Source organism: Ranitomeya imitator, chromosome 2 (assembly GCF_032444005.1).
Source record: "Ranitomeya imitator isolate aRanImi1 chromosome 2, aRanImi1.pri, whole genome shotgun sequence".
Taxonomy (NCBI): Eukaryota; Metazoa; Chordata; class Amphibia; order Anura; family Dendrobatidae; genus Ranitomeya; species Ranitomeya imitator.
This window is the reverse complement of record NC_091283.1, coordinates 607,840,055-607,862,997: the sequence shown is the minus strand read 5'-3', so window position 1 is coordinate 607,862,997 and position 22,943 is coordinate 607,840,055. Positions and strand designations below refer to the sequence as shown.

Sequence of the window (22,943 nt, the reverse complement as noted above, 5' to 3'; positions counted from 1 at the left end):
AAGTAAACTGCGCGGTCAGCAAAAAACCCTTCAAAAAACCATCCTGTAATTACTTGAACTCATGTTCCAACTCATGGAACATGAGGAGCAATTACAGCCCACTAAAGCAACCAGCAGCAAAGAGACAATTATATGCAAGCTGGACAAGACAAAAATAAAGCAAAACGTGGAACAAGAAACTCAAAACTTAGCTTGTCCTGAAGATTACTGAAGCCAGAAGCTGAGGTAACAAAACACTCTGATAACCTTGATAGCCGGCGGGGAAATGACAAGAAAGCCCGGTTAAATAGGAAACTCCCAAATCCTAATAGAACAGGTGGACACCAGAGACAGCAGAACACAAATCACCCAGTACCATCAGTAACCACCAGAGGGAGCCCAAAAACAGAACTCACAACAGCAGACATTATTTGGCCAAATTTTGTGCACGTCTCATTCATTTTTTCCTAATTTTCAAAAGCCGTATTGCTATTTATATTTCATATATTTCACTTTGACATGCTTTAGCACGATAGTGTGCAACATCTTTCTGTATATTGTATATGGAGGTAGCTGCTCCTGTTCACACTAGTTTGGGTGTGCCAGTCAGTTTTTTGCTGCTTCTATGTACTACAGTACAGCACTTGAATAATCCCATTTTTTCATTCTTGAGGCACTACAAACTGGGAGAGCAGTTTAAGACCTCTTTGTCCTAATATAAAAAAAATAGGTCGAGTCACATTTGCGAGTGCAATGCGAGGAACTCGCATTAATACCTGGCACTGCCGCCGGCACTTGGGACCAGAGCATTCAGCAGTCTAGAAGTACATGCAGCTGCAACGCTATGGTCCCAAGTGCCGGTGGCAGTGTTGAGTATTGGCGTGAGTTTCTCGCATTGCACTCGCAAGTGTGACCCCGGCCTTAAAGAAATAGAATATCAGTGGAAAACTAGTGAAGCACATTTTCAGAGATTGGCTCATACCTATCAATTAAATTTCATCTATTCTGATAAATTACAGGTGCAGTAAGTTGTGTAGAGTATGATCGAAAAATTAACATTTTCTATTCTTGGTAGGATTTCCAAGAAATCATGACGCAACAAATGCAAAATCTACAGCTTACACAATCCAAAAAGATCAGTGCCCCAGCTTCACCAAATGCAGCCAAACGCCTATATCGAAACCTTTCTGAAAAATTAAAAGGAAGCCACTCATCATTCGATGAAGCCTATTTCAGAGCAAGAGCTGACCGTTTCCGGAAACCATCTGTAGTAAGTTATTTTTCTATCCTATATAATGTTCAAGAAATATACACAAATTACATATTGTGTAATGATTTTGATTTAATCTTTTACTTTGAACTGACCGCATAGAACTTCAGACTCAATGTGACCAAGTTGCTGTACATTTAACAATACATAGCTACATTCCCACGCTGAGTGTTAGGTGAGTTTTTGATGTTAAAGATTTTCTACAGCATTTTTGCTCCTATTAAGTAAATTAACTTACTTCTGTTTTTAACTTGTGTTTTTAGCTTATTTTTGACTCTGCATTTTTTGTCTCCCTTTGGTATGTCATGCTTTAAATTAAATTACTTTGTGATACTTTCTGGTATTGGCATATATGCTTTTTAGTGTGTTTTCACTGTGAAAAACACCAAAAACACATGTAAGAATAGAAAAAGCTAGTCGTCTCACCACACAGGAAGATGATTCTGTTCCAAGACAAGATGGACCTGCATGTATTTTGTCAGAGCAACAAATTGATGTACATAAAGGAGGAGGAATCCAGTGGTTAAAAAAATTTGTAACCCGCACATGGGACACTCCCGCCAGGGCCGGGGGGTACTTGGAACCGGGTCAGACAGCTCTTTGGGGGAGGTCATGGGGCCGTGATCCATCTCCATGCCCTGACAATGTCATAAAATGGGGAATAGTTATATGGTATTGAGTCGTGATGCCACCCGTGGTGTTCGGCAATGGGTGGCTGATGCTGCGGTTCAGGTCCACTAGGGCCAATGGTGAAGCAGCAAAGATGGTACAGCTCCCCACAGGTAGAGCGAGGCCCCAGGGCAAATATTTTTGGCTGTCCAGGTGGTGGTGAACGTTGGGGTGCAGAGAATAAGGAAGGGACATAGAGAAGTGCAGTTTTCTTTACCTTTTACTTCTTGGTAGATAAAAATGCAATCCGGGGTACCAGTTACAGATGACAGAAGGAGTCTGGCTAGTCTGGGGGCATTCAGGGGTCCACCCTGCCAGGTGGGGTTGGAGACCTTCCTGCTGCGCTCTCTTTTCGGGTTCCTGCTGCCTGTAGCTAAGCTGCGGCCCTCTCCTGCATGTTGGTTTTAATCTATATGGCAGACAGCGTGAGCCTATCACGGGCACTGCCTTTTCACTGGCAACCCTGGGCTCTTGGTCTGCTGCGGTGCCTCAGGGTGTTCAGTGTGGCTAGGGAGCTTGCGGGACCCTGCCCTCCAAATTCGGCTGTCAGGGTGTACAGCACCTGCACAGTCAAGGACTCTGGCATCCTTTCTGTTAGTGCTCCACTCCGGGGTCAGCTCTGATACAGGTTCAGTTCCCCAGAGCTCTTGCTCCTTCCCTATCCTCTGACTAACTGCGCAATAGACTTAACTGACTCCTCCTCCTGACCAGAGAGAAGAGCTCCCCTGAAGTCAGGTCTAGAGCTCCCCCTCTGGCCTGGAGCAGGAATCGTTATGCATGATGTGTATTACCTGGCATGGAGACCCCTTCCTGCCTCCAGGCATGACATTACCCCTCAGAGAGAGGCAATGTCACTGTGGCAACCGGACTCTGGGGTGCCACATTCTCCCCTAGTTATCTTCAGTACCTTATGGACTGAGAAAACATAACAAGAACATTTAATAACAACAATAAATAAAAATCTACAAAGTTTTAAAAATGTAAAAATTACCAAAACCCAGAAAGAAAAACAATAACACAGTTATTGCAGCGCCTAGTCCTTAGGCTGCCATCCAGGAATTGCCTTTGTCCACATACCTGGGGTTTGGTTGGTGGGAACCGCCTTAGCCCACTCTGTTTGTCGACTCTGGGCGTGGCTATAGGGCACTCTGTAGGTGGGCCTGGTTTTCGGCCACACCGGTGGCTTATTTTCAAGGCCAATTCGGGGTAACTATTTACAAGTAAAGTCCTGGCCACACATAATCCTGTGGTTTAATTGTCCTTCAATAGGTAATTATGAATATTTAAATGTTCATACAGTAAGTCTCTGTAGGCTCTCATGCTTAACGATTGCAATTATACACCTTATTAACTTATTTACATTTTAGTTCCTATACCGGGCTGGGACCTGACCTCTCGTACTATGGGTGGGTCTACGCAGTACTGGTTTCTCTAATGACCTAACCTGGCCTAGTGTGTTTGTTGTTGATGTTGTGGACCCACTAGTGTCTGTGCTACTGGTAGACTTGCATCCTACTGGTAAACTCTGCAGCTGTTGCGATTTTTTAGACTCACCATGGGTCTGACAGATTCACTGCTAGCAGGGGGTAGATTTTCGCATTCCACTGCAGATGTGACATCTGTTACTGGAGCAAACAGATCTAGAGTCTCTGCTGCTTCAGGTGCAGTAGACTGGGGAAAAATCAGGACAGGTACTATGATGGCTTGATTCACCTATGTCCAAGACCGGGGAAGGTCTCCAAGAATAGTATGGATCTTCTCTTCCACCTCTTCTATGGGTTGAGATGCATCTTGGTCTTCCTCTTTGTTTCTCAATTGGTCAGGGCATACTTTCAGATGATCGCTTGACACTGCTGCTGAGGTTTCTCCTCCATTCTTACTGATGAGGCATACCTTGTTATTATCAATGTTAAAAGGCATGATTGTGTAAGGTTCAGCCTCCCACTAATCATCCAGTTTGTGCAACGTCCTCTTTCTTTTGAGGACCTGTTCTCCCAGTACTAAAGGAGTAGCCGGAACTTGTTGGTTGTAGCTCTTTTCCTGTCTCTGCCTGGCCTGGGACAAACTTTGCTCCACGCACTCTTGCACTTTGTGGTATTGCTGCTGCCGCTCTGTATCCCACTTGGCATCAGGTGGTGTCATCTCAGGTGTTATGACTCCCATGTCCTAGTCAAGGGGTAAATTTCCAGGTCTCGCTCTCATCAGGTTAGCTGGGGTGTAGTTGGTGGAGTTTACCGGGATATGGTTGTATAGATCTACCATATTTGGCAACTTCTCTGGCCACATGTTTCGTTCTTCCAGGGACAAGGTCTTCAACAGGTCAATTACCACCTGGTTCATTTTCTCACATATGCCATTTGTCTGTGGATGATATGGCGTCATACTGATTTTCTTGCAGCTGTTCAGGTTACAGAACTCCTGGAACACTTCTGCCTCAAAGGCTAGACCTTGGTCGGTGAGCACTTATTCAGGGTAACCGTGCGGTCGACAAAAGTGCTCTTGAAACGCTTTGGCTGCTGTCTTTGCGGTTTGGTTTTTGACAGGCACGACTACCAGGAACCCTGAGTAATGGTCAACGATAGTCAGAGCGTAGGTGTAGCCAGTCCTACTCGGAGTCAACTTTACATGATCCAAAGCTACCAGTTCAAGTGGCTGCTTCTGATGATCGGCTGTAATGGGGCTCGCTGGTTGTTATGGTCTTTCCTGCATAGGTTGCATGGGCCACATTCTTGACACCACCTCTCAATGGCTTCCCTCATGCCAACCCAGTAAAACCTCTGACGAAGTAGGACCTCCAGCTTCTTTCACCCGAAGTGTCCTGCTCCATTGTGATACGCCTCTAAGACCATTGGCACATCCCGCTTCGGGACTACCACCTGCCAGACCTGTTCGCGTGTCCGTGAGTTGATGTTCCTCCAGCATAGCTTACCCTCATAAATGAGCAGCCTGCCCTTCTCCTTCCACAATTGTTGTGTTTCCTGTGGAGCATTTGGAACAGGGTGTGAGTCAGCTTGTGTCAGCAACTCCTTTACTAGGTGTACTGCCAAGTGGCTATCCTGCATCTTTGCCCATCAATTGTGGGGCAACAGGTAAAACGTAACCTCTTGCACGACATAGCGCTTGTCCCTCAAGCAATGGGAGCACTGGGCCGCCTCATGGCGATGAAAGGCTGGTAGCTCTATTTCTTCCAGCTCTTCTGAGTCCTCTTTATGAAGATTTTAAAATAATACATTGAATACACAGGATTGGGCCGGCCGGGCGCGACCAATTGGCGAAACCTGGTTCAAATCCCACGCCAATTCATGGCCGGACTGCGCCTGTTGCTGATTGTTCGCGGCCGGCCACGTATTATATAGCACAGCCACGTAGTATATTGCCCAGCCCACATAGTATATTGCCCAGCCCACGTAATATATTGCCCAGCCCACGTAGTATATTGCCCAGCCACATAGTTTGTTGCACAGCCACATAGGATATTGCAAAGCCACGTAGTATATTGCACAGCCCATGTAGTATATAGCAATGTGGGCATCATATCCCTGTTAAAAAAAGAATTAAAATAAAACATAGTTCTATACTCACCCTCCGTCGTCCCCCCGGATCCAAGCGAGGCGGTTACCAATGCTCCTCCTGACGCTCCGGTCCCAAGAGTGCATTGCGGTCTTGCGAGATGATGACGTAGCGGTCTCGCTCCGGGGGGCCGACGGACGGTGAGTATAGAACTATTTTTAATTTTTTTAATTATTTTTAACATTAGATCTTTTTACTATTGATGCTGCATAGGCATCTCTACTTAATATTGACATACCCAGAGAGCGGTCTACTTTTCCCTTAGGGATCTGATTTACCAGGAAATGGGCATGATCTAGTGGCATCCATGCACCAAAAAGGTCCCAAAGCTTTGACACAAATGTCTAGCATAAAGTGGGAGTAAACTTAGAATACACAATCTAAAGATGTCACAGATTTATCAAACAGCATGGACCACCATGATAAACTGGCATAATGAGTATTTGGTGAGTTTTTGATGTTGCAGATTTTATGCACCAATTAGACTGTAATTACTTTTTCATGCCTTTTTGTCGTGTTTTCTGTTTTGTTTTTTGGCATGTTATTTTTTTATTTTTTGGCATGTTTTTTTTTATAGGGAACCTGTCACCATGAAAATGCAGTCCAAAACTGCAGGAGTCATTTTGTAGAGCACGGGGAGCAGAACAGATACATATATAATTTTGGGAGAAAGGATTCAGTATACCTATGATTTCATCTTTAAAACCTCCGCTATTTCTGGTATTTTCAGTCCAGCGGTCCTATCAGCGACTGACAACTTTCTATGTATAAGTATACATACAGCGGTAGCTGTCAGTCATGGATGGAACTGTCCATTGAACCAGAAATCCCATTAAGATGGTTAAATGGAGTCTGTCAGCAGACTAGTTTCTGCTATGTAAGCTGAGGGCAGCAGAGATAGGGCATGAGATTTTGATTTCAGGGATGTGTCACTTATTAGGCTCTGTGCTGTTGATTCAATACAATGAATGTTTTATCACCTGAAAATTATCACTGCCTGAGCTACAGCTCATGGGAGCCCTGGTCCAACTGCACCCGCTCCTCTGATAAGCAGCTCACCATCAATAGAAGATGTACATGGAGAGCCTGATGTGAGCTGGGGCAGTTCTCTGAGCTTTGCTACATCTAAAAACGCTGATTGTTTCACAACTGCTGCAGCCAGTAAAGTCAATGATACATCATTGGAATCTGGGTCTCTTGTCCTAGGTTATGCTGCCCTCAGATGAGATGGCAAAAACCTGGTGACAGACTCCTTTTAAATAATTAAAAAATAGGTTAGACTGAATCTTTTCTATCAAAACTCTACATCAATCTACTCAATTCTCCGTGTTCTGCAACATAATATTGGTATATTATGCTGCTTTTTCATGATGACAGGTTCTCTTTAGATACAAAGAATTGACATTCAAAAATAAGTACAGTATGAAGGAAACATTTCGGTCCCATTGACCTCTGTTAGTATAACTGCACACATGAAAAGAAGAAAACAATATATACTGTACAGTGATGAGAACAAGTGTTTGCCCCCTTCCTGATTTCCTATTCTTTTGCATGTTTCTCACACTAAAATTAGGTTTAGGGGACAATCACTTTTCACACAGGGCCATGCAGGTTTGGATTTCTTTTTCCCTTAATAATAAAGACCCTTCATTTATACAGTGCATTTTGTGCTTACTTGTGTTATCTTTGGCTAATATTTAAATTTGATTGGTGATCTGAAACATTTAAGTGTGACAAACATGCAAAAGAAAAAGAAATCAGGAAGGGGGAAACACTTTTTTCACACCACTGTATGTAACCAATACAAAATAGAAAAGGAGATTACATATATGACACAACTTCTTTGTTTTGAAAAGTTTCTGCTACTTAGCTTTATAAAACGTTATTGATAAACTCATGTGTGGCACCCCAGAGTCTTGTTGCCAAGGTGACATTGCCTCCCTCTGAGGGTTCATGTCATGCCTGGAGGCAAGAAGTGGTCCTCATGCCAGGTAATAGACAGCACGCATCACAAGCAGAACAAGAGCCCGGGGCTGCCAGTGAAAAGGCAGTGCCCATGATTGGCTCATGCTGTCTGCCATACAGTTTAAAACCAACATGCAGGAGAGGGCCGCAGCTTAGCTACAGACAGCAGGGACCCAAAAGGAGAGTGTCGTAGCTGTTTTCGTTCTGACCAATGTCAGCTGACAGATCACCAGTGAGACCAAATTGTGGAGTTACGCCCGTCATTTTACAAGCGCGCTTGGAGACAAAAAGACACCTCACACATATCCTGTGAGCAAGTCACTTTTATCTGATGTAATGCAACAAGAGGCAATATTTTATACCATTTACAACAAATGCATTTCAATGTAACTCATGTAGCCCCCACCGTTACCCAGGGTCATACTTTATTTACCATAACCCAGAACATGTTGTGACTGACTATTAAGAACATACATTGATAAGAAGTATAGTCTCCTTGAAAGGAGACCATCAGACTACTGCGTCAACAGATTCTAGTAATTCTAACAATTAAAGGCAAAAGCCACTTAAAGGCAAACTATTAACCCTTTTATTTCAATTTCCCCCTTTTGTAAATGGTATAACCTCTGCTACGGGGTCAGCTGATGTCCACAAAGGAGCTACTGTCTCATGGGTCTAATACCCACAAGGGGACTTCCTACCTGCTTCGCCCATCCACCCTCAGTGTGGACACTCACCTCCCCCGTCAGCAGTGGCTACACAGGGCCTATGATACACTACAGAAGGTTCAGCCTTAGATTTTTTTCTACACCTACATTATTCCATAGCTTAGGTAATATATATATTAGCGCTTTTACGGCTACATAAAAGAATAAGCAAAGCAACAAAATTTGCATACAAGTCTGTAAAACACCAAAAATAATCCATCCCGCTAGGCCGCTAAGCCAATTGGCTGGATTTAAAAAGGAGTCTCTATATTGTATTAGTCTCATTAAGAGCCTTAAGGAACCACGAAAATCTGAGTCCAAGTCTCATTGTATATGTGGGGTGGTGTTAATACCTTCCTTGGCTCCAGGGGTAAGGCTAAGTACAGCATAGTCCTTGCAGATACTGGGCTGTGTATGCAGATCCAACAGTCCAGCAGTTTTTGTCATTCCGCGTCTTTTATAAGAAAAGCAAGATGTTGAATAAGTTTGTTTATCCAGTGTCTCTGTAAGATGCAAACATCCTACCACAGCCAGCAAGGTGATTAGGACAACAGTCATTCTGCTGGTGAAAAGATCTTTTTGCAGTGACTGGCATGGATCCAGGTGGGCTTTCCCTCAAGTTTCCCTGAGGTGAATGTGGTCAGCTGGACTTTAGAATGGGCCGTCAAACCGTGGATCTAGGCTCCTTGTCAGGTGTCTGTGTATGACCACCAATCACCTGGATTCAGCTGATGTACGTCTGCACTGGCATTAGTATCTGGAATGGATGAAAACACATGTTTATGCACCACATTAAGTCTTTTCTGTAAGGCCTGGACATGGGCTGTCATAGCACCGTGTTGCCTTTGTAGCACCTGTGGGAAGTACAGACTTCGGCACACTACCAAACAGGACTTCAAAAGGACACAAGCCTGTCTTTCTATTTAGAGTGTGTGTGACTGAAGAGTGCAAGAGACAAGCACTCTACCCCGCTCTTTCCTTTGTCTGCCATGGCCTTTGATTTTCCAGTTTAAGTGTCCCGTTTAGTCTCATCACTTTCCCACTACTTTGTGGTCTATATGGTGCATGATATGCTTGCTGTACTCCCAGGACCTGCATGACTTCCCTCATTATTTCTCCCGTGAAGTGTGTACCCCTATTGCTCTCTATGGTTTCTGGGACACCATACCTGCAGATCAGTTCTTTCATCAGTTTGTCTGCAGTCGCTTTAGTATTTGCACATTTTACCAGATAGGCTTCCAGCCAACCAGAGAAGAGATCTACACATACTAGGATATTTTTCACACACTCCTACCTTGGGTAGCTGTATGTAGCCAGTCTGCAGTCTCTGAAACGGGTAGAGAGGCCTGGGTGTCACTTTCTTAGGGATTTTTACTGTTTTTCCTGGGTTGTGCTGTGCACAGATGAGGCATGACTGTATGAGCTTTGCGGCTGCGTAAGTGAAACCAGGAGCGATCCAGAAGGCATCTTGTGTTGCTTGCGCCATGATTGGGAGCAGGGATCTTGGTATATATACGATTTATCCTTATTCTCCCATACTCTTTCTGAGTTCAGCTCAGCTCCCATTCTTCCACAGTATTCCTTTTTTGTTTGGGCAGCTGGAGGGATTTCAGGACATCTAGGCTCAGTGTGGCTGGAATACTCTGACTCCCCGCCACCGTCCACTGCTCCCTAGGCCGCCTTGCTGCTACTTTCGCAGCCTCGTCCGCCCTTTTGTTGCCTTCTACCTCCACAGAGTCACCGTCCGTGTGTTCTTTTACCTTGCCAACCTGGACTGATAACGTCAATGCCTCCACTAATTGTTTCACCAGCTCTGCATTTTTAATGGGCTTACCGGCTGATGTAAGAAACGCTCTGCTTCTCCAGATAGGGCAATAATCATGGGATATTCCCCATGCACAATTTGAATCTGTGTAACTGTTAGCGACTTTACCTGCAGCAGCTCTACACGCCTCAGTGAGTGCCTTCAACTCTGCCTCCTGCACCGACATGTGAGGAGCGAGTGGTTCAGCTCGGATTACCTCATGTGAGGATACTACTGCATATCCAATGTAGAGTTGCCCATTCTGGTGGTATCTGGAGCCATCTACAAAAATAAAAAACCTCAAAATATGCATTAGGAACAGGTTTTTTCTTCCCACGAACATATGTAAAACCCACTGTCTCCTGACTCATCAGTTCCTATGCAGTCATGTTCGTGCATCATGTCAACGTCATGTCATGTTCTCTTTCCCACCTGCCAATGCTGTCACCAATTCCCCCTTTTCTGAATCCACAGGCAGATGAGTGGCTGGATTCAGATCATTATGTCTTTTGAGGGTGACGTATTCAGGAATTAGTATTAGAGAAAATTCAAGTCTGATCTGTCTATCCATAGACAGGTGTTTTGGTTGAACTTGTACGAGTATGGCATTAATGTCACGTGGGGAAAAAAATTGTCAAAAAAAGAAAGTCAGTGTGATTTCACATGCCTTTCAGTAATACAGCAGCTCTTACAGCACGTACACATGTAGAAGACCCTCTAATCACGGGGTCTAATTGTGCTAAGTAGTAAGCTATCGGTCTCTGTTTCTTTCCATGTATCCATGTTGTAGTGTCAGCACTGCAGTAGCATGTCCACCATGCTCTGTGCAAAATAAAAAAAATTGCTGATCACAGTTTGGAATGTCTGACACAATGAGACAATATTTTAACATTGAGTGGGTTTACTGGACTGTACCCCATGTCTGCCCATTTCAGCTGTAACCGTCCAAAGTACAGCTCTACTCTCTCTCCTTTTGTCACATCTGTAAAAGTCTTAATTTGCATCCTAGTACGTCACCTGCTTTTGTGCTCACCAACTCTCTAGGTCTGCTCAGGTGCTTGAAAGGAGACCATCAGACTACTGCGTCAACAGATTCTAGTAATTCTAACAATTAAAGGCAAAGGGCACTTAAAGGCAAACTATTAACCCTTCTATATCAAGAGTGCAGAAGGAAGGTTCCCAACCCCACCTGGCAGGGTGGACCCCCTGAGTGCCTCCAGGCTAGCCAGACTCCTTCTGTCATCTGTAACTGGTACCCCAGATTGCATTTTCATCTACCAAGAAGTAAAAGGTAAAGAAAACTGCACTTCTCTGTGTCCCTTCCTTATTCTCTGCATCCCAATGTTCACCACCACCTGGACATCAAATATATTTGCCCTGGGGCTCCGCTCTACGCTTGGGGAGCTGTACCATCTTTGCTGCATCACCATCGGCCTCAGAGGACCTGAACCGCAGCGTGAGCCACCCATTGCCGAACACCACAGGTGGTGTCACGACTCAATCCCATATAACTAACCCCATTTTATAACACGGCCAAGAGCGGGTCAAGGCCCCGTGACCTCCCTCAAAGAACTGTCCAGCCTGGTTCTGAGAACCCCCCGGCCCTGGTGGGCATGTCAAATTGGCATCATATACAGGATTTTGCAGCCCGGTACCCCCGGGTTCTGTGTGCTATAAACTTTATTGAATTTTTTGGTGTCCATCATTATCACGCCACATTGCATGCGGGAAGCAGGAGGCCCCGCCCCGGAACTCCCTGTGCACTCGATTATTCCTGCCTACAGAGCAGTAGACTGATAAGCTAGCAGAAACACAGAATCTGGCTAAGGTTCACTAAGTTGGAAGAAAATGTCCAACACTGGTGGAGATCCAGAGGCGGACGCAGTCGCAGCTCCCATAATGCCACTATCAATGCCGTACATATTGGGAGTGGCCTGGTTACCGCAATACTCAGGGGAGTCGCACACCCTGAGCAATTTCAAAGAGAGACTATGTAGTTTGCTTGAAGAGTCTGAGTGTCAAAAAGTCAGCTTCCTCAGTGGCAAGTTAACTGGTGCGGCCCAAAGGGAGGTAAAGTCCTGGTCAGACACTGATAAAAGAATTGCCAAGCAAATCTTGGCCAGCCTGAAGGACTGAATGACACCTTTGACACCCACACTGCAGCAGAAATAAAAGTGAGTTTCTTTGGGTGCAAACAGAGGGTGCAGGACTATATGGGACTATGCCCTTAATCTTCAGGAGGTGCTGCAGGTCATTAAGCAGGTTGACCCCGACAGCGTGCAAGACGAGGATAGATTGCTAACTGAGCAGTTTATTGAGGTGCAACACCTAAAGGACACAGCTGCGCATCATGGCCCTACAAAAACCCTGACCTGGACTTTGTGCACTATAAAGATAGGGCCATACGGGTGCTGAATGAACCAAATCCCAGTGGCACAGCGCCCTTTAGGCACCCAGCAATTACATACCACTAGGAGGCAGCATCCTTTACCCAACCTCCATGGAGGCCGATGCGCAGACCTTAGATAATGACCCTTCTGCAGAACTACGTCTCCAGGTCCAGGAGTTAACCAAAAGTGTGGTTGCGCTGACCCAAACTGCGCAGTCCATGCAAGTATAATCCCCAAAGGAAAAGATCCAGCTGACCTCCAGTCCAGATGACATCCCGTGGCGACGGTAGAAGAGAATACCACTGATCAGGGGAAAAGACACCGATTGCTAGTCGATTCGACTGAACAACCCATTTTCCGCCGCTGCAGCAAGGCAGGGCACTTCAGAAGAAGATGTCCTTTAAATGGACAACCCCTGGGGCAGAGGGCCAAACCCCAGGAATAAGGTGACTAGGCTCCCAGAGTTGGCGAGACAAGTACGTCAGAAGATGACAGGTCCTCCCAGTTGTGATTGATGAACGCTTTACTGGGCACTGGCTCCCAGTCAACGACAATGCCATATATCCTTAACAAGTGGTACTGGGCTGACTCTGATATTATCCACGGCCCAGATAATGATCTGACAATTGTCACTAGTAATGGTCAGCCTTTGGCACAAGTGGGGTATAAGGAGGTGATCATTAAGGTGGGCTGAGTAGAGTTGAAAGCCCAAGGTCTGATAATTGTAGATATTGATCGGCGAGAATGTAACCCAATGTTGACCCTAGGTACCAATGTGATTGAAAATTGTCTTGGAGAAATTATTGTTCTATTGCAACAGTTAGCCAAAACTGCCAGTTCCAGTGAGCAGTGAGTCCTGCAAAAGGAGAAAGCCCTGATGCAGAGGCAACAGGTAGAGCTGTCTGGTTGGAGAAATTGGCAGTGTGAGGGTGAGTCACTCATTCCCCATTGTAATATCTCCCAAAACTGAAATGTTAATTTGGTGTTGAGCTGCTATAGGTATCAGGGGTCAAGATTACCAGGCACTGGTAGAACCCGTGTACTCAGACAGTAGGCCTACTATCCTGACAGCAAGAGGGGTAGTAGATGTCTGCAAGGGAAGGGTACTTGTACACATCTTAAATTGTGGGGAGAAAGAGGTCAAACTACTGTGGTATGCCACCGTTGCTAAACTGTTCACTGTCAATAACAACGCAATACGGGCAGTAGAACCCTTGGTCACGTCCGACCATGTGGAGGACAATGGCTCTGCAGATCAGCTAGAGGATTGGTGTCAGAAGCTGCACATAGGCATTGACTCTACCCCTTCGCACCAAAAGAACGGGATTTACCAGGTGGTTCAAGAGTATGAACGGGTATTCAGCAAACACCCACTAGACTTTGGGCAGGTATAAGGGGTTCAACACCATATCCCCACTGGAGACCATCCACCCATTAAGGAAAGGTACCACTCAGTTCCCCCGACCCACTACCACTGTGCCTAGGGCATGCTACGGGAGATTAAAAAAGCAGGGGTCATTAGAGATAGTTGTAGCCCCCTGGGCAGCTCCGTTAGTCCTCGTTAAGAAGAAAGACGTACAATGAGGATGTGTATTGATTACAGGCAGATAAATCACATAACACATAAAGATGAGTGTACATGATAACATGTGGGGATTCCCTAGCTACCAGGCAACCCCCACATGTACTTATGCTGGCTAATAGATGTAAATCATTCAGCTGCAGCAAAAAAAACTAAATATCCGAGCACTAAAAAATACTCGGAGGACCCCCGAGCGTGCTTACGAAATTTCGAGTAACGAGTATATTCGCTCATCACTAGTAGAGAGTCCTAAACCACCAGATGTTTTCTTCCTAGACATGCCTTAGACAGCTCTACGTACAGGGTAGCCAAAAACGTTATCTTTTTTAACAAAAAGCCCTATAATGCTCATTCCCTATCTGTGGTTGTGGATGTTACGGAAATTATAAGCTTCATCGTGATATACTTCTCATTTCAGTACAGAGCTGGAAATAACAACTCTATTCAGTCCATGACTGAAGAGACGCATTGAGCTCAGATCACATTGATATTAAATGCACATTTTGACCCTGTGTGTAATTTAATCAGCCAGCAGAAAATAAAATGAGTTGAGGAATATTTTTCTTACTTAACTAGCTAATTCAGACTGGCTCATGAAATAATGATTTTATCATTGACATTGTTTATCAGGTTTTAATATGCTAACATGGTCAGTGCTAAGATAAAGGGACATTCTTTGCAATGTATAAGTGATTTTTTTCTCAGTTTAGCTCATGACAACTCAGCAACAAACAGTTTTTGCTCTGTGTGTTTCCCTGTTGAATGTCTAAACCTTGTGCTTTATTTTAGCTATTGCTGCCTTTTGATTTTTTTTGGAATGCGAGTAGTGGAGAAGGCATTAAATCCATCATTATGGTGCTTATAACCTGTGCAGTAAAGTGCAGAGAGCTGATAGGTAAAATGGTAGACATTCTTATAGATCCTGAAGATGGTGTTATATAATTTCCCAAAACAAAGTGGACTGATAAGCTTGAAGATTTTGGCCCTGATATATCAAAGTCTAATTGCCAGGATCTGGCATGAAACACTTTGAAAAAGTGCAAAATTTTGTGACTTTTGCTGTTTCTGCAATCCACAAAAGTGGATGTAGTATGGGCGTGTGGGGACATGGCAAGCCTACTTAACAAAATATTTGAAAGTTGCCCCATTTTAATAATCTAACATATGCCAGAAATGTGCTCTAGTCCCTGTCTTGTCTGCCGAGGCACATGAAGACGCATGTCACTGATAAGAGGCACCGTATTCAAAAAGTGGCATGCACCACCTAATGAATTAGGAGAATATTACTCTGGCACTTCCATCATTTAGACTGGTGTACAAAACGCCAATGTTAACCCCTTCATGACCCAGCCTATTTTGACCTTAAAGACCTTGCCGTTTTTTGCAATTCTGACCAGTGTCCCTTTATGAGGTAATAACTCAGGAACGCTTCAACGGATCCTAGCGGTTCTGAGACTGTTTTTTCGTGACATATTGGGCTTCATGTTAGTGGTAAATTTAGGTCAATAAATTCTGCGTTTATTTGTGATAAAAATGGAAATTTGGCGAAAATTTTGAAAATTTCGCAATTTTCACATTTTGAATTTTTATTCTGTTAAACCAGAGAGATATGTGACACAAAATAGTTAATAAATAACATTTCCCACATGTTTACTTTACATCAGCACAATTTTGGAAACAAAATTTTTTTTTGTTAGGAAGTTATAAGGGTTAAAATTTGACCAGCGATTTCTCATTTTTACAACGAAATTTACAAAACCATTTTTTTTAGAGACCACCTCACATTTGAAGTCAGTTTGAGGGGTCTATATGGCTGAAAATACCCAAAAGTGACACCATTCTAAAAACTGCACCCCTCAAGGTGCACAAAACCACATTCAAGAAGTTTATTAACCCTTCAGGTGCTTCACAGCAGCAGAAGCAACATGGAAGGAAAAAATGAACATTTAACTTTTTAGTCACAAAAATTATCTTTTAGCAACAATTTTTTTATTTTCCCAATGGTAAAAGGAGAAACTGAACCACGAAAGTTGTTGTCCAATTTGTCCTGAGTACGCTGATACCTCATATGTGGGGGTAAACCACTGTTTGGGCGCACGGCAGGGCTTGGAAGGGAAGGAGCGCCATTTGACTTTTTGAATCAAAAATTGGCTCCACTCTTTAGCGGACACCATGTCATGTTTGGAGAGCCCCCGTGTGCCTAAAAATTGGAGCTCCCCCACAAGTGACCCCATTTTGGAAACTAGACGCCCCAAGGAACTTATCTAGATGCATAGTGAGCACTTTGAACCCCCAGGTGCTTCACAAATTGATCTGTAAAAATGAAAAAGTACTTTTTTTTCACAAAAAAATTCTTTTTGCCTCAATTTTTTCATTTTCACATGGGCAACAGGATAAAATGGATCCTAAAATGTGTTGGGCAATTTCTCCTGAGTACACCAATACCTCACATGTGGGGGTAAACCACTGTTTGGGCACATGGTAAGGCTCGGAAGGGAAGGAGCGCCATTTGACTTTTTGAATGAAAAATTATTTCCATCGTTAGCGGACACCATGTCGCGTTTGGATAGCTCCTGCGTGCCTAAACATTGGCGCTCCCCCACAAGTGACCCCATTTTGGAAACTAAACCCCCCAAGGAACTTATTTAGATGCCTAGTGAGCACTTTAAACCCTCAGGTGCTTCACAAATTGATCTGTAAAAATGAAAAAGTACTTTTTTTTCACAAAAAAATTCTTTTCGCCTCAATTTTTTCATTTTCACATGGGCAGTAGGATAAAATGGATCATAAACTTTGTTGGGCAATTTCTCCCGAGTACGTCGATACCTCATATGTGGGGGTAAACCACTGTTTGGGCACTCGGCAGGGCTCGGAAGGGAAGGCGCGCCATTTGACTTTTTGAATGGAAAATTAGCTCCAATTGTTAGCGGACACCATGTCGCGTTTGGAGAGCCCCTGTGTGCCTAAACATTGGAGCAACCCCACAAGTGACCCCATTTTGGAAACTAGACCCCCCAAGGAACTTATCTAGATACATATTGAGCACTTTAAACCCCCAGGTGCTTCACAGAAGTTTATAACGCAGAGCCATGAAAATAAAAAATAATTTTTCTTTCCTCAAAAATGATTTTTTAGCCTGGAATTTCCTATTTTGCCAAGGATAATAGGAGAAATTGGACCCCAAATATTGTTGTACAGTTTGTCCTGAGTACGCTGATACCCCATATGTTGGGGTAAACCAGGGCTCGGAAGGGATGGCACGCCATTTGGCTTTTTAAATGGAAAATTAGCTCCAATCATTAGCAGACACCATGTCACGTTTGGAGAGCCCCTGTGTGCCTAAACATTGGAGATCCCCCAGAAATGACACCATTTTGGAAACTAGACCCCCAAAGGAACTAATCTAGATGTGTGGTGAGGACTTTGAACCCCCAAGTGCTTCACAGAAGTTTATAACGCAGAGCCATGAAAATAAAAATAAAAAATTATTTTCTCAAAAATGATCTTTTAGCCTGCAATTTTTTATTTTCCCAAGGGTAACAGGAGAAATTTGACCACAAAAGTTGTTGTCCAGTTTCTCCTGAGTACGCTGATATCCCATATGTGGGGGTAAATCACTGTTTGGGCACATGCCGGGGCTCGGAAGTGAAGTAGTGACGTTTTGAAATGCAGACTTTGATGGAATGCTCTGTGGGCGTCACGTTGCGTTTGCAGAGCCCCTGATGTGGCTTAACAGTAGAAACCCCCCACAAGTGACCCCATTTTGGAAACTAGACCCCGAAAGGAACTTATCTAGATGTGTGGTGAGCACTTTGAACCCCCAAGCGCTTCATAGAAGTTTATAATGCAGAGCCGTGAAAATAATAAATACGTTTTCTTTCCTCAAAAATAATTATTTAGCCCAGATTTTTTTAATTTTCCCAAGGGTAACAGGTGAAATTTGACCCCAATATTTGTTGTCCAGTTTCTCTTGAGTACGGTGATACCCCATATGTGGGGGTAAACTACTGTTTGGGCACATGCCGGGGCTTGGAATTGAAGTAGTGACGTTTTGAAATGCAGACTTTGATGGAATGCTCTGCGGGCGTCACGTTGCGTTTGCAGAGCCCCTGATGTGCCTAAACAGTAGAAACCCCCCACAAGTGACCCCATTTTGGAAACTAGACCCCAAAAGGAACTTATCTAGATGTGTGGTGAGCACTTTGAACCCCCAAGTGCTTCATAGAAGTTTATTATGCAGAGCCGTGAAAATAATAAATACGTTTTCTTTCCTCAAAAATAATTATTTAGCCCAGAATTTTTTATTTTCCCAAGGGTTACAGGAGAAATTGGATCCCAAAAGTTGTTGTCCAGTTTCTCCTGAGTACGCTGATACCCCATGAGTGGGGGTAAACCACTGTTTGGGCACACGTCGGGGCTCAGAAGGGAAGTAGTGACTTTTGAAATGCAGACTTTGATGGAATGGTCTGCGGGTGTCACGTTGCGTTTGCAGAGCCCCTGATGTGCCTAAACAGTAGAAACCCCCACAAGTGACCCCATTTTAGAAACTAGACCCCCCAAGGAACTTATCTAGATATGTGGTGAGCACTTTGAACCCCCAAGTGCTTCACAGACGTTTACAACGCAGAGCCGTGAAAATAAAAAATCATTTTTCTTTCCTCAAAAATTATGTTTTAGCAAGCATTTTTTTAGATTCACAAGGGTAACAGGAGAAATTGGACCCTAGTAATTGTTGCGCAGTTTGTCCTGAGTATGCTGGTACCCCATATGTGGGGGTAAACCACTGTTTGGGCACACGTCAGGGCTCGGAAGTGAGGGAGCACCATTTGACTTTTTGAATACGAGATTGGCTGGAATCAATGGTGGCGCCATGTTGCGTTTGGAGACCCCTGATGTGCCTAAACAGTGGTAACCCCTCAATTCTAACTCCAACACTAACCCCCCCACACCCCTAACCCTAATCCCAACTGTAGCCACAACCCTAATTCCAACCCTAACCACAACCCTAATTCCAACCCTAACCCTAAGGCTATGTGCCCACGTTGCGGATTCGTGTGAGATATTTCCGCACCATTTTTGAAAAATCCGCGGGTAAAAGGCACTGCGTTTTACCTGCGGATTTTCCGCGGATTTCCAGTGTTTTTTGTGCGGATTTCACCTGCGGATTCCTATTGAGGAACAGGTGTAAAACGCTGCGGAATCCGCACAAAGAATTGACATGCTGCGGAAAATACAACGCAGCGTTTCCGCGCGGTATTTTCCGCACCATGGGCACAGCGGATTTGTTTTTTCATATGTTTACATGGTACTGTAAACCTGATGGAACACTGCTGCGAATCCGCAGCGGCCAATCCACTGCGGATCCGCAGCCAAATCCGCACCGTGTGCACATAGCCTAATTCTAAAGGTTCAATGTAAACCTACGGGAAACAAAAATCGCTGTACACATGCTGCGGAAAAACTGCACGGAAACGCAGCGGTTTACATTCCGCAGCATGTCACTTCTTTGTGCGGATTCCACAGCGGTTTTACAACTGCTCCAATAGAAAATCGCAGTTGTAAAACCGCAGTGAAATGCGCAGAAAAAAAGCAGTAAATCCGCCATAAATCCGCAGCGGTTTAGCACTGCGGATTTATCAAATCCGCAGCGGAAAAATCCACAGAGGACCAGAATACGTGTGCACATACCGAAACCCTAACCCTACCCCTAACCCTAACCCTACCCCTAACCCTACCCCTAACCCTAACCCTACCCCTAACCCTAACCCTATTCTAACATTAGTGGAAAAAAAAAATTTCTTTATTTTTTTATTGTCCCTACCTATGGGGGTGAAAAAGGGGGGGGGGTCATTTATTATTTTTTTTATTTTGATCATTGAGATAGATTATATCTCAGTGATCAAAATGCACTTTGGAACGAATCTGCCGCCCGGCAGATTCGGCGGGCGCACTGCGCATGCGCCCGCCATTTTGGAAGATGGCGGCGCCCAGGGAGAAGACGGACGGGACCCCGGCTGGATCGGTAAGTATGATGGGGTGGGGGGGGACCACGGGGGGGGGGATCGGAGCACGGGGGGGGGAATCGGAGCGTGGGAGGGGTGGAACGGAGCACGGGGGGCGTGGAACGGAGCACGGGGGGCTGGAATGGAGCACGGGGGGGTGGAACGGAGCACCGGGGGGGGGTGGATCGGAGTGCAGGGGGGGTGATTGGAGCACGGGGGGGTGATTGGAGCACGGGGGGAGCGGACAAGAGCACGGGGGGGAGCGGAGCCCTGTACTGAGGGAAGCCGGAGCAGTGTACTGGCCAGATCGGGGGGCTGGGGGGGCGATCGGTGGGGTGGGGTGGGGGCACATTAGTATTTCCAGCCATGGCCGATGATATTGCAGCATCGGCCATGGCTGGATTGTAATATTTCACCCGTTATAATAGGTGAAATATTACAAATCGCTCTGATTGGCAGTTTCACTTTCAACAGCCAATCAGAGCGATCGTAGCCACGAGGGGGTGAAGCCACCCCCCCTGGGCTAAACTACCACTCCCCCTGTCCCTGCAGATCGGGTGAAATGGGAGTTAACCCTTTCACCCGGCCTGCTGGGACGCGATCTTTCCATGACGCCACATAGGCGTCATGGGTCGGATTGGCACCGACTTTCATGACGCCTACGTGGCGTCATGGGTCGGGAAGGGGTTAAATAATTGAGACAGTAGCGTTGTTTGCTAATTCAGGTTTACCATTCCTGGTATGATGTCTTGGGCCCCTCTTTATGATAATGTTCCACATCCTGGCCTTTTCCTGTAACATTGCTCCCCATCCTGATTTAATGTTCTCCTTTGGCTCCTTCCTGGTATAATGCACCCATCTTCCTATACTAATGTACCCCATCAAAGGCCCCTTCCTGGCATAATGTCCCCATCCTATAATAAGGTTTCCCATACTTGGCCCCTTTCTGGCATAATGACCCCTTCATAGGCCCCTTATAGGTTCAATATCCTCCATCCTTGGCCTCTTTCTGGTTTAATGACCATCATTCTGGGCCTCTTCATTTTATAATTTTCCCCACCCTGTGCCTATTCCTGGATCGTTCTGCCATTCTTTTCAAAAAACATTAGAAAAAAATAAAAAAAATTCTAAGCTTCTTCAACCCCCACGACATATGGCAACCTCTTCTATATTGTCCATGGGCGGCACGTAACATTTATGTCACTCGTGGCGAGCACGCTGATGTCAGCTGCCGGACCCTGATTGGCTGGAGACGTGTTTTACAGTGCAGTATGATGGCAGGTCTTTGAGCCGCAACACACTTCACATGAATATGTGCAGATGTCGGTGGGTGATCTTCCTGCACTTTGTGGCTGGTCCAATTTCATAAATATTTCTGTGTGACTTCCAAAAAACAAAATTGGTATTAGCAGTTATGTACGGATGTTAATACGGAGGTGGTACTTCTTTTTGGCCTACACTATTGAATGGGTTCCAAGGTGATAAAATTATAAAGGTTGCTATACACTAGAAGGTGCCAACAATTTCAATCTTTGCATAACAGTAGATGAATGCTTCAAAAGATGTATGCAACTAGTCGATAGCAGAATAGAGAATTCTGCAATGTCGGAATCAGAAGAATTCATCTAAATCAGTGTAGATTTTTTCATTGTACATTTATAGGATTTTCTAAGCTTACATGTACATGATATACATTTTGACAGGGAATTTGTACCAAAAAATCCGCCTTGTGCGTAAGGAGCCTTAAGTACTGCTTGATGTTTTTTGTCTATTTCTCTAAATATTTCTAGCAGCTCTATAATACTGAAAAATTGATTGATTTTTAAGTAACAATCATAACTATCTTTAAGAGTAAATTTGGAATAGGTGGGTATGGTGGTTTGGAGAAGTTTTGTAATGGCAGTAGCTAAGCTGTGTTATGCATACATGTAATGCAGGATTTTCGCATCTGAGTGTCTGTGTCCGTGATTCATAGATTGGCTCCAGGTCTCTAAATCCAAGTTTGGGTAAAAGGCCCAAGGGACTATACTCGGACCATGAAACATGGATTTGTGAATTCGGCTTAAGATGGTCATTTTATGTTCTATGACATGGGACACTTAACACGTTCCCTATTTGAGTGAGGTGCAGGAACTCATACAGACACAGCAAGATTCTACTGAAATTGTATTTACTCAAGACAGAAAATCTCAATAAGGTTGCAGACAGTATTGTGCAGGGCTGGGAGGTAACACAACAGAATGGCGGAACAGTGTGCACTGCAGTTCACATGGAATAGATCACAGTGTAACTTACTACAGATGAATAGAGTGCAGGCAAATTGGCACAGTCAGTTCTTGCATTTCTTCTACTTGCCCAGATGTTAGCTATAGTAAGGAAGTGGTCTTCAACCTTTTGCAATATTACTAGTTTTACTTATTGTACTTGTCTAAGATGTTGGCTATAATTCGCCAGGGTGTTGCTTACTGTGCCACGCTTGGGGAAATTATACAGATGTCCAGAGCAGGACCAAGGTGTATTTTCGGTTCCCACCTTTCTTCAGCAGAACCCAACGCCATCTACAAGAAGAAACATCTATTGGAAAATAGGATTGGTTATGCAATGAAATTAAAAGTGGTTACCTTGTTTTTACAATTGAAATAAACTGAACTTATGTACGTTAGTACGTTAGCTAAAGTGGCTTAACAGTTGGCCAGATTTTAGCTCTCATTATCCAGGTAGCTGTACCAGCACACTAGGTCCAACACACGAAGGTGGGTGCTTTTCTATCTCTGTGTGTGGGTGATGTGATGAAAGGTGTAGGCATTTAATTTACGAGTCTTTTTAATGTTATACTCCGATCTCTTTGCACATATACTAAACTTAAAATCAACCACTCACTATTCTTACTGCTATTTTGTTAACCTTCATCCTGTTTGATGATGCTTCATTTGAGAACCCCAGTGCATGCTGGGATACTCAAAGGATCTATCAATAGGAAGCAGAGGCTTAGGTCAATGTCGCAG

The 22,943-nt window shown here is 44.5% G+C and overlaps 1 protein-coding gene across 1 annotated transcript in view; it reads left to right on the top strand.

Annotated features, from left to right (window-relative positions):
- The first annotated feature begins 1,069 nt into the window (after positions 1-1,069).
- Positions 1,070-22,943, top strand: part of ANKFN1 (ankyrin repeat and fibronectin type III domain containing 1) — a 935,619-nt gene continuing 913,745 nt past the window's right edge. Inside the window, exon 1 of the mRNA XM_069752446.1 lies at positions 1,070-1,249. Coding sequence (XP_069608547.1) covers positions 1,070-1,249 — 180 coding nt within the window. The remainder of the gene's footprint in view (positions 1,250-22,943) is intronic.